This window comes from Chiloscyllium punctatum, chromosome 17 (assembly GCF_047496795.1).
Source record: "Chiloscyllium punctatum isolate Juve2018m chromosome 17, sChiPun1.3, whole genome shotgun sequence".
In the NCBI taxonomy this organism is placed as follows: Eukaryota; Metazoa; Chordata; class Chondrichthyes; order Orectolobiformes; family Hemiscylliidae; genus Chiloscyllium; species Chiloscyllium punctatum.
The window spans coordinates 49,290,854-49,303,612 of NC_092755.1; the positions used below are offsets into that span (position 1 = coordinate 49,290,854).

Consider the following 12,759-nt stretch of genomic DNA (forward strand, 5'->3'; position numbering starts at 1 on the left):
AAACTGAACTCGTGCAAAGTGCTTCAAGATGACCATTCTCCTCAGCAGCCCATTCTCCTCAGCAGCCCATTCTCCTCAGCAGCCAGGCACGTTCAGCACAGAAGCCACATTCCCTGAAAGCTGCTGACCCAGCAGCACCCAGACCCAGTCCGAGATACTGATGGGTCACAGAGAGGTGGGCACTGCACCCGGGTAGGTTCGGGGCTTACTGAGCAGAGACTGCTCCAACACACTGGGATGGGAGGGGGTGCGGGGGAGAAGGAGGAGGGGTGAGGGCGGGGGAAGAGGAGGGGTGAGGGTGGGGGAAGAGGAGGGGTGGGGGTGGGGGAAGAGGAGGGGTGGGGGTGGGGGAAGAGGAGGGGTGGGGGTGGGGGAAGAGGAGGGGTGGGGGTGGGGGAAGAGGAGGGTTGAGGGTGGGGGAAGAGGAGGGGTGGGGGTGGGGGGAGGGGTGGGGGTGAGGGAAGAGGAGGGGTGGGGGTGGGGGAAGAGGAGGGGTGGGGGTGGGGGAACAGGAGGGGTGAGGGTGGGGGAAGAGGAGGGGTGGGGGTGAGGGAAGAGGAGGGGTGGGGGTGAGGGAACAGAGGGGTGGGGGTGAGGGAACAGGAGGGGGGGAGGTGGGGAACAGGAAGGGGGTGGGGGTGGGGGAAGGGGGTGGGGGTGGGGGAAGAGGGGGGGTGGGGGAAGAGGAGGGGTGGGGGAAGAGGAGGGGTGGGGGAAGAGGAGGGGTGGGGGAAGAGGAGGGGTGGGGGAAGAGGAGGGGTGGGGGTGAGGGAACAGGAGGGGTGGGGGTGAGGGAACAGGAGGGGTGGGGGTGGGGGAACAGGAGGGGTGGGGGTGGTGGAAGAGGAAGGGGGTGGGGGTGGGGGAAGAGGGGGGGTGGGGGAAGAGGGGGGGTGGGGGAAGAGGGGGGGTGGGGGAAGAGGGGGGGTGGGGGTGAGGGAAGAGGAGGGGTGGGGGTGAGGGAAGAGGAGGGGTGGGGGTGAGGGAAGAGGAGGGGTGGGGGTGAGGGAAGAGGAGGGGTGGGGGTGAGGGAAGAGGAGGGGTGGGGGTGAGGGAAGAGGAGGGGTGGGGGTGAGGGAAGAGGAGGGGTGGGGGTGAGGGAAGAGGAGGGGTGGGGGTGAGGGAAGAGGAGAGGTGGGGGTGAGGGAAGAGGAGAGGTGGGGGTGAGGGAAGAGGAGGGGTGGGGGTGAGGGAAGAGGAGGGGTGGGGGTGAGGGAAGAGGAGGGGTGGGGGTGAGGGAAGAGGAGGGGTGGGGGTGAGGGAAGAGGAGGGGTGGGGGTGAGGGAAGAGGAGGGGTGGGGGTGAGGGAAGAGGAGGGGGGTGGGGGTGAGGGAAGAGGAGGGGTGGGGGTGGGGGAAGAGGAGGGGTGGGGGTGGGGGAAGAGGAGGGGTGGGGGTGGGGAAGAGGAGGGGTGGGGGTGGGGGACGAGGAGGGGTGGGGGTGGGGGACGAGGAGGGGTGGGGGTGGGGGACGAGGAGGGGTGGGGGTGGGGGACGAGGAGGGGTGGGGGTGGGGGACGAGGAGGGGTGGGGGTGGGGGACGAGGAGGGGTGGGGGTGGGGGAAGAGGAGGGGTGTGGGTGGGGGAAGAGGAGGGGTGTGGGTGGGGGAAGAGGAGGGGTGTGGGTGGGGGAAGAGGAGGGGTGTGGGTGGGGGAAGAGGAGGGGTGTGGGTGGGGGAAGAGGAGGGGTGGGGATTGGGGAAGAGGGGGGGTGGGGGAAGGGGAAGAGGAGGGCTGGGGGAAGGGGAAAAGGAGGGCTGGGGGAAGGGGAAAAGGAGGGCTGGGGGAAGGGGAAAAGGAGGGCTGGGGGAAGGGGAAAAGGAGGGCTGGGGGAAGGGGAGGAGGGATGGGGGAAGAGGAGGGGTAGGAGTGTAGGGGGGAAGAGGAGGGGTGGGGGGGAAGAGGAGGAGTGGGGGGGAAGAGGAGGGGTGGGGGGGAAGAGGAGGAGTGGGGGGGAAGAGGAGGAGTGGGGGGGAAGAGGAGGAGTGGGGGGGAAGAGGAGGAGTGGGGGGGAAGAGGAGGAGTGGGGGGGAAGAGGAGGAGTGGGGGGGAAGAGGAGGAGTGGGGGGGAAGAGGAGGAGTGGGGGGGAAGAGGAGGAGTGGGGGGGAAGAGGAGGAGTGGGGGGGAAGAGGAGGAGTGGGGGGGAAGAGGAGGAGTGGGGGGGAAGAGGAGGAGTGGGGGGGAAGAGGAGGAGTGGGGGGGAAGAGGAGGAGTGGGGGGGAAAGAGGAGGAGTGGGGGGGGAGGTGGGATGAGGCGTGGGGGAGGAGGGGTGGGGGGAGGTGGGATGAGGCGTGGGGGGAGGAGGCGTGGGGGGAGGAGGGGTGGGGGGAGGAGGGGTGGGGGGAGGAGGGGTGGGGGGAGGAGGGGTGGGGGGAGGAGGGGTGGGGGGAGGAGGGGTGGGGGGAGGAGGGGTAGGAGTGTGGGAGGAAGGGTGGGGGGGAGGAGGGGTGGGAGAGGAGGAGGGGTTGGGGAGAGAAGTGGAGGGGAGGGGAAGATAGTGGGGTGTGGAGGGGGGAAGATAGTGGGGTGTGGAGGGGGGGGGGGGGAGAAGAGAGCTGAGAAGAGAAGAGGGCGGGGGGAGAAGGAGGGGGTCGGGGGGGGAGATGAGAACAGGGGACAAGGAGGGTTTGTGTTTTGGAGGCCTGTACAAGACAGGGAGCCCTACAGTGTTGTTTCGCCGTGGAAGCTGACAGAGTGCAGTTTGGTCATTTTACACGAGCAGCTGCTGCTCTCCATGTGAAAGCACTTTCAGAAGCTCAGAGAGATGGGAGACCCAGCTGGGAATTGGGGTTAGATGAGGACTCCAAGTCGGTGGGATTAGCAAGAACAAGCAAAAGCTCTAAAGCCGTACTGACTAATGCCCTCGAATCAATTGGGGAGGATAGTAACACTGCAGATAAAGAGGTAAGAGCACTGGATGTTTGCAACGGCTGGATGACAAATGGATGCTGAATCATTATCTGCTCATCCCTTGGGGATGGATAGAGGGCAAGGAAAAGCCAGATCATCCCAGTTACGTGAACAAACAATCATCTTTACTCTTTCCAATTTACTAAAGAGCTGGAAGCCTGTAACGTTACATTTTTATAAAAAAAAACACAAAGAAGTGAGTTCTAACAACTGAACAAATTGAAAGAAACGACAGAGGCACCCAACCCCCTTACCACAAAAACATGAAGGCAAGGAAAAATTGGTTTCATTCAAATATCTGAAAAGGTTGGCAGGTTCCAGGAGCACAAACAGGACGGGGACGTTCTCTCAAGTGGAGTTCAGAATTATTGGATGAGCCATGATCTTATCGAATGGCAAAGTAAACATAGCTCCTACATGTGACAAGGTTGTGTTCAAGAAGGTGGTTTTAGAATCACAGTTTGCCGACAGTGCGTTAGCAGTTCATGGAACCCACTGGGTCCACAAACAGCATCCCATCCAGACTCACCTCCTCGCCCCTATCCCTGTAAACCCTACATCCTCCATGGCTAACCACCTAGCCTGCACATCCCTGCACACTAGGGGCAATTTCCCACGGCCAATCCACCCTAACCTGCACATCTTTGGACTGGGGGAGGAAACCGAAGCACCAGGGGGTTCCTCCTCGCGTGGGGACGTAAAAGATCTCACAATGTGATTCAAATGGGAACGTGGAGTTCTTCCGGTGTCCTAGCCTCTGTTTATCCCTCAACCACTGTCACAAAGATGTGCTGGCTAGGTGGGTTAGCGATGGGAAATGCAGGGTTACAGGGAGAGGGCGGGTGGAGGGGGGGCGGGGCAGGGGTGGGGGGGGCTCGGATGCTCTTCAGAGGGTCAGTGCAGAGTCATGGGGAAAAGGGAGGGAAGTGGAGATGAGAATGATCAGATCAGCCATGATCTCACTGACTGGCAGAACAGAGACGATGGGCTGAATAGCCTATTTACGTTCCCATGGCTTTATGATTAGCACCACTTCAAGAACCTTCAACATTCGCCGCCTTCTGCACTTCATGTTCACTGGCAGCTACAAGATGGAACTCCCCAAGGCTTAGCTTACACCACCTTTCAAGCCCATCACCTCTCCCACCTGGAAGGACAAGGACAGGAAGCATATGGGAACGTGACCATGTTCAGGTGCCCCTCCACCCCTGACCTGGAACTGTATCTCTGTTCCCTCACTGTAACTGGGCTGAAATTCTGGAGCTCCTACCCAGCAGCACCATGTTGGGTTTCTACACCATGTGAACTGTAGCAGCTCACCATCAGGCCAGTTAGCGATTGGGGGAGTGGGGGGGGGGGGGGGGGGGAACGTTGACCCATATCCAGCAAATTTAACTCAAAGAAAGGAAAGCATTTCATGCAGTTGATGGCAAATTGTGCACAGCGGTTTTCCAAAAGTCACGCTTAAAAAGCATGGAAAAATGGGGTTTTCAAACCAAAAGGTGCAATTCAAATAACAAACTCGTCTTTGTTTCTTGGCAGATGTACAGACAGATCTGATTTAATGACTCTGCAGTTAGGACAATAATATATGAAACAAATCGATGTCCTGAGTGCCAGAAGGCAAGAAAATCAGGTGGAGTTCAAATACAAAACAGAGCAAAGATGGGAAAACGTGACCGTAGTTCAAAACAGCGAATGGCACCACATCATGATCTAAGAAATCGCACCGCTGTGATAAAAGGCCATGGCTGCAAACTCCAACTTCTCTTTGCACAGAGGCTCCCTCACCAGTGTTCCTAACAGGTTCCAAGTTAAACAGACAGACAGGGAGTTAATTGATGTGGCACAAACAGACAGACAGAGAGTTAATTGATGTGGAGACATCGACAAGTTCAAGTGGGAGCGAGAGATGTATCAGAGTCAGTGATGGATGATATTTCTGGAAGTTAGGCTCTGGATCTGTATATAGCTTATTGCAGTTCAATAAACAGTCCCACCATGAAAATCCTCATTACTTAAAGGCTGTAAATTCACACTAATGTTGAAATATTATTGCCTGAGTAGGTGTTCAAGAGTATAATTTATCATTTACTATTAAGTGGGTTTCTTTTTTGAAAAGAAACAGTGCAGCTAATATTCATGGTCATATCTCCCAATCTTCATTCTCCTTACTCTATGCTTCACTTGGACTCCATTTCATTTTCATGCAACACAGTTGCAAAGCTCATAAATTTTAGTCAGGCTAATAAAATTCTTAATGGGATTGCATTGGTAAACAGAAGTATAGCTTTACTTCTTGGTTGAGAAGATATTGAAGCACTTTAAGCATGGATACCTGCCAGTGTATTCCAAGTATAAATGACATTGCAAATCACTGTAACGTTCTCTTAAAGGGATTGCACACTCCGAAAATGTCAGTCAAGTGTAAACAAAGTTATGACAAACTTCGGTTTCTTCATGGGGACACTCGCAACAGTTTGAACATAGGGTCAAGCTCAAGATAAACGTCTGGACGAGTTCAGTTGGGGATCACGCTCAGCATGGACAGGTTGGACCAAAGGGTCTCTGTGTTAGCTGCACTAGGCTGTGAGGCTCATAGGCAATAATGGGAGGAGTGCAGACTGTACCCTATCCCTCTGCTATTGAGCAAAATTATCAAATGTTCCACCACATAAAAATAAACAATGGTGTAGTAACTGAATGCCTCAAAACTGCAGCATACTTTGACTTATCATTATTAATCCTCACACCAAGTGCTTGATCTCAATTACACCATAAATTATGTGTGGGTTTTAATCGATACAAATATGATAAAACATTAAATATAACTAATTATCACTCAATAATTACACATTAACTCTCCAATGAATGGGCAATTGTCATCAATGAGGTTATTCAAGCACTGAGATGAAACTAGAGGATAACATGCAAAACCCAAAGAAGTCAAGTTCACCTTAAAGAGACTCATTCCTGGTCTGGCCACATGTGAAATGCACAGTTTACCTTCACAAGAGACATTCGAAACGCCGTCCTTTAACATTCATCAGTATTACCACTGAATCTCCCACTGTCAACATCCTGGGGGTTACCATTGACCAGAGACTCAACTGGACTCACCACATAAACACAGTGACTACAAAAGCAAGTCAGAGACTACGGATACTGCAGGGAGTAACTCACCTCCTGACACCCCAAAGTCTATCCACCATCCACAGTGCACAAGTCAGGGATGTGATGGAATATTCCCCACTTGCCCCTAGATGGGAGCAGCTCCAACAACACTCAAGAAGCTTGACACCATCCAGGACAAAGCAACCTACTTGACTGGCACCACATCTACAAACATCCACTCCCTCCCCCACCGATGCTCAGTATCTACAAGATGCACTGCAGAAATTCACCGGAAGATTCTTAAACAGCACCTTCCAAACCTTTGACCACTTCCATCGAGAAGGCCAAGGGCATCAGGTACTTGAGGACACCGCTCCTGCAAGTTCCCTTCCAAGCCACTCACTATCCTGAATTGGAAGGATATCGCCGTTCCTTCAGTTGTTGGGTCAAAATCCTGGAATGCCCTCCCCAACAGCATTCTGGGTCAACCCACAGCAGGTGGACTGCAGTGATTCAAGAAGGCAGCTCACCCCCACCTTCTCAACAGCAAGTAGGGACGGGCTATCAACGCTGGATACGCCCAGCCAGAAACGCCCATGTCTCAAATGAATAAAAACCAAAACAAGGAGGGTATTGGGACTGAGATTGTCAAAAAACAATCGTCACAACTCTGCAATTATGCTGCCTATTTAGTAAAAAAAAAGTCATGTCTTTTATTAAAAAAGGGACAAAGAATTTTACAAATTAGCTTCTGGATATCATGTCGCTGGGCTTGTGCATTTTAGTTAGAATTGGAACTAGACTGTATTTATCTCGGGCTTGTGAGAGACCTTTCTAAAGTTCATAGGCATTTCCAAGGATAAATGGAAGCTATTGATAAGAGTTCACGTGGATTTGGAGATGCCGGTGTTGGACTGGGGCGTACAAAGTTAAAAATCATAACACCAGGTTATAGTCCAACAGATTTAATTGGAAGCACTAGCTTTCGGAGCATTGGTTCCTTCATCAAGTGGTTCATCAGGCCCTTCACTTGATGGAGGAGCAGCGCTCCGAAAGCTAGTTCACCTGGAGGCATTGATAACATTTCCAAGTTGACCACAACCTGACAATGGGAGCCATCCAGAATATTGGCTGAGACAGTTAAAACCATCAATGTCTTAAATTAACTAAAAAAAAAATTGGCCAAAGAAATCCTAAAATGATGTGACAGCTTTTGGAAAGTATCCATTTAAATTTTAGACTGGCAAGTTGTGAGGAACTATTTTAGTGCGGAAAGCTCCAGGAGGGGTTCAGCAGCACAGTCGGAGACTGGGGTCTGTCTGAACACAAAGAGAGGAAGGTGTGCTGTACTGTGCTAAACCAGGCTCCAAAGAGCATACCTGCAAGGTCATGAAAGAAACTTCACTCCCTCTCTGAACCTGTGCTGCTCAGCACACTTATAAAGGCAAGCTGCAACTCTATACCACTGAAGATATTGCAGCTCCCGAACTCTGCCTTTAATAGTTTCAAATCATTCAATCTGCAAAGAGAATCTTCAACCAAATAATCGGCCCAAAATAATCCTACACAGCGATCATCGTCATAAATCACTTCTATCCTCATTTATTTTCATTTTGGTTAATAACTTTGGTGTGTGTTTTTAAGGTGAATAGATGTCAGTGGTAGTTGTGTAATAAACTAACTCCTGATCTTGTTTAAGCGAGAAGCTGGACTGTTTTTTTTAAAAAGAATTGACTTCACTGGAAAACAAAATAAGTGGGCCATGTGGGCTAAACAAATTCGTAGCCCATGGAACACTCACTCAGAAGACAAGCCTGATGTGATTATGGTAGAAACAGGAGGATGGTGATTCAAATTTCTCTGGGTCTGTTCTCTTCGCAAAAGGTTACAAAGTGCAGAATCCAGGTCCCAAAAAGTTGCGAATTGTGAATTCGATGTTAAATTTCTGAAGCACAGTGAACAGCTGCAAACGAGTCAGGCTGCAGTGCAGTCCACCAACCTGCTGGTGCTCTCTGACAAGAAAACCATGAGGAGAGAGATCAGTCGGGTAAGTGGTGGAAGTCAGTCAGTGTCCGTAGAAAGGGAGGGGAATGTTCCATCAACAGTCTGTCCCATTGTGCAGATGGTGGGAAAAGATAAAGCTGGGGATGAAAGTTGGGAGAAAATACCTGAATAGACAGAATTTCTCTCTATGAAAACTGAGAAGCTTTCATCAACAGAAAAATTTGTGATTTTGCAAGAGGCAAGAAGGAATTGTCATCACCAGCTCCTGTTCTGAAGACACAATTCCATGCTCCAATAAAATTCAGCAGACAGCGGGACCTCCAGCGCCAAAATGACCGTTGCCAGTTCTGACCAAGACCTACCCTGGTCCCCAGGCCACTAGAACTTCAGGTTCAAAATATTCAGTCTCATGCTCCTCCCTACCACTACACCCTTCCAAAACCTCTACACTCCTCCAAAACTGGCCTCTTACACATTCCAACATTTCCTTTGTCCATCCACATCTTTCAAGGCCCCAAGCTCTGGAGACATTCCACCCCCCCACCCCCCACCCCCGCCGCCCACCTTAAATCTTTCAGTCGTTTCCCCTTAAAACTTAACCCTTTCACAAAGTTTTCAGTCACTTTTCCCAGGTTTCCATCTTTGTTCCATGTCATTCTTTTTGTCTGATGTAGCAGGTACAGCATAATAAAACCACAACGAATGCATGTTTTTGGCTACCGACACCAGGCAACCTGGTTATGGAGTGAATGGGGGAACGTCCTCATCAGTAGGCGCACAAATACATGGGAGTCAACCTGTATTGGATACTGACCAAATGTGGAAGTCTTGGCTGTGTGTCTCCTCGCTAATCTAGACACATAGGCCAAGTCTTGTGATCTGTTCAATGAGCCAACTGCATATGGACAACCAATAATAGTTTTGTGCTCACCATTAGACTGGCTCTATATTCCTAGCTTAATAATGGAAATTAAATTCCACCATGCTGTAGTGGGAGTTGAATCCATGCCATATGAGGCATGGATCTATGAATCCATATGAGGTGGGGTTTTTGGATGGAGAAAGTGGCTTTTTGGATTACCACCCCAGTGACGGGATTACTACATCGCCAATATCCTTCAGCTGATATTTACAAGCAGGATTTTCAGACTTATGCTGATTCAGTTCCCAGGTCTTCCAAGACACAAGTGGATCCCCACAAGCAAACCTCTGCCTCTGACTGTGGAGAGGTTCCTCTCACAAGCTAACTGTTGATGGAGGAGAGTTCGCTGGGGCAGTAAAAATCAAACAAGACTCCCATTCTATCACAGTTTCTGAAGAAGGGTCACTGAACCAGAAATGGAGCTTTCTGTCCACAGGTGCTGCCAGACCTGCAGAGATTTTCCAGCAATTTCTGTTTTTGTTTCCAATCTCCAGCCAGTGATATGTTTTCCCATCCTATCCTAGCAGATCTTGGGAAATTGAATGTTCTAGCGAACCTATCCGTGTCTGCTTCCTGTAGAGACACGTTGTCAGAGAGTTGGGTTTTGCTACTCACTTGAAGGTAGAATGATACACATGATATATATTCCAGTTGTGCAATTGAACAGGACATGAGCACTGATCCCTTAAGAGTCTTAGAGCTACTACAGCGCAGAGAGAGGGGGGCCAGTTGTGTCTATGCTCATCATCAAATCGACGGAGTTCAATCTGGAAAAGTGTGAAGTGATTCATTTTGGAAGGTTGAATTTGAATACAGAACACAGGGTTAAAGGCAGGATTCTTGGCAATGTGGAGGCACAGAGGGATCTTGGAGGAGTCCACGTCTATAAATCCCTCAAAGTTGCCACCCAAGTTGATAGAGTAGTTAAAAAGGCGTGTTGGCTTTCATTAGCAGGGGGATTGAATTTAAGAGCCACGAGGTTATGCTGCAGCTCTATACAGCCCTGGTTAGACCACACTTGGAATATTGTGTTCCGTTCTGGTCAATACAGGAAAGATGCGAATCTTTAGAGAGGGTGCAAAGGAGATTTACCAGGATGCTGACTGGACTGGAGGGCATGTCTTATGAAGAAAGGTTGAGGGAGAAGAAAGATGAGAGGTGACTTGATAGAGGTGTACAAGATGATGAGAGGCACAGATAGAGTGGATAACCAGAGACTTTTTCCCAGGGTTGAAATGGCTATCACAAGGGGACATAACTTTAAGGTAATTAGAGGAAGGTTTAGGGGAGATGTCAGAGGTAGGCTCTTTACAGAGAGAGAGGTGGGAGCGTGGAATGCACTGCCAGCAGTGGTAATAGAGTCAGATACATTAGGGACATTTGAGTAACTTTTGGATAGGCACATGGATGTTAGTAAAATGAAGGGTATGTAGGTTAGTTTGATCTTAGAGTTGGATAAAAGTTTGGCATAACATTGAGGGCCGAATGGTTTGCACTGTGCTGTACTGGTCTATGTTCAAACAGCCATCTATTCTAATTCCATTTATCAGCACTTTGTCCATACCCTTGAATGCTATGACATTTAATACTTTTTAAAATGTTGAGAGTTCCTGCCTCCTTTAGACAGTGAGTTCCAGGTATTGATAACTCTCGAAGTGAAAAATGCTTTTTTTTCAAATCCCCTTTGAGCTCCTACCCTGGCATTAAAATTCTGCCCCCAGTCACTGACCCCTCTACTAAAGGGGAAAAGTATTTCCCAATTTCTCCTATGCCCTGCAGAACTTTGTACACCTCAATCACATCCTCCTCAAGTCTTCTCTCATCAAAGGACAACAACACCATAAGACCATAAGACATAGGAGTGGAAGTAAGGCCATTTGGCCCATCGAGTCCACTCCGCCATTCAATCATGGCTGATGGGCATTTCAACTCCACTTACCCGCATTCTCCCCGTAGCCCTTAATTCCTTCACACCAATCTCTCTTCAGAACCGAACTGTTCCAACATCCTGGTGGATCTCCTCTGCACCCTCTCTAGTGAAATCACAGCCTTGCTATAACGTGGGGACCGACACTCCACACTGTATGCCGTCTGTGGTCTAACTGATACAGATCCACCATAACCACCTTGCTCGGGCATTCAGTGCCTGACTAATAAAACCCAAATGCCTACCTAACCACCTACCTTGCTGCCTTCTAGAGTCTCCAGACATGCACACCCACGTCCCTCTGTACCTGCCTAGGGTCCTCTCAGTCTCTCTTGTCCTCTCAAATGCATCACCTCACACTTTAACACTGAGCAGATCGCCATTGTTGATTGGTTCACTGACATGAAGCCATCTTGATGCTTTTAAAGAGGAGTTGGTTTGTACTCAGTAGTTCCAAAACCTAAACTCAGTCTGGTTTAACCTCTTGCCTACCCAGTTCCGTACCCTGCATCTCCAGAGGAAATAATAGCCTTGAAAGGAGTGCAGCATCACCCAGGTGAATCTGCAAAAGGATTTTAGTTTGAAGAACAGATTGCATATTTTCAGCTCGCATTTCCCCAAGTCATACAAGGTTAAGGCTGGGCCAGTGATTGAGGCACTGGACTCGGAGAGTGTCGTTCCTTGCCTTGCTGAAGCCTGGTGAATTCTGGTCTCTTTCTCGGGGTTCAAACCCCACTCCTGACCTTCACCGTTAGGGTCATCATGGTGCAGTGCTAAGTTCCCTGAAGCCTTGGGTTCAAGTCCCACCTGCTTCAGAGCTGTGTTCACATGTGCTTTAATTGAAGCTGTTTGATTAACTGAACGAGAGAGATCATTTCTGACCAGGCCTCACAGCTTCACAAAAAGAGAACTGGACATCTGCAACTCGCCCCTCCTTGGAGGGGGAGGGTCAATGAAAACATTTAAAATGGAGGCAGATAAATGGAGAGTGATATAATCAAAGCAGGTCAAACGAGATACGCTAAAGATCAACCATGTCTAACTAAATGGCAGCAGTGTCCCGAGGGGCTGAATGGCCTCCTCCTGTTCTTAGGATGTTTCACATTAGCATAATACTAAATTCACACTGTCTCCATTATAAAACCATATCACCTTTGTCCAATTGAGCGAGATCTGTGCATGTTGTGCTGTGCTGAGGCCCAGACCAGACGGGCTGCAGGTTAACAGCTATAACGAGAGCCTTCTTTCTCACTGCAGGACAGGAGGTTAGAGGGTTCACATCCTTGAGGTTTATAAAATAATGAGAAGAGGAATGGCAGGTGTCTTTTCCCTTGGCTGCGGCATTTCCAGACTACAGGACATATATCTAAGGTGAGAGGAGAAAGATTTTAAAAAGCCACTGGGACAGATTTCTTCCACAGAGGGTCGTGTGTGTGTGTGTGTGGAATGAGCTTCCACATGAAGTGGTGGATGCAGGTACAGTTACAGCATTTAAAAGGCATTTGGAAAGATATGAATAAAAGGCGGTTGGAGGGATTTGGGCCAAGTGCAGGTAGGTGGGACGAGTTTAGTTTGGGATTATGGCCGGCATGGACTGTTTGGATTGAAGGGTCTGTTTCTATGCTGCATGACTCTGTTACAGCTCAATTGCTAAAGCTGCACACACCCCCAGCAGAAGGAGAGAGGAAGTCTCCAAACTCTAATCTAGTTTGGATTACCGGAGTCACTGGATGGCAATGCTCGGCATCTGAGTCCTGTGATGGGTTTACTCCCCAGTATCCCACAGCTGGACTACAAATGGAAAAGAACTGTCCCATCACAAACTGGGTCAATGATGGGGTTTGCAATGGTACGTGCTGGTTTGCTGCACTGTTTTGTTAT

At 50.0% G+C, this 12,759-nt stretch overlaps 1 protein-coding gene across 1 annotated transcript in view; it reads right to left on the reverse strand.

Moving 5' to 3' along the window:
* Positions 1-4,547: 4,547 nt before the first annotated feature.
* The window catches only part of LOC140487814 (GATOR1 complex protein DEPDC5-like), a 64,014-nt gene continuing 55,802 nt past the window's right edge, over positions 4,548-12,759 (reverse strand). Inside the window, exon 16 of the mRNA XM_072587096.1 lies at positions 4,548-4,710. Coding sequence (XP_072443197.1) covers positions 4,699-4,710 — 12 coding nt within the window. The 3' untranslated portion in view covers positions 4,548-4,698. The remainder of the gene's footprint in view (positions 4,711-12,759) is intronic.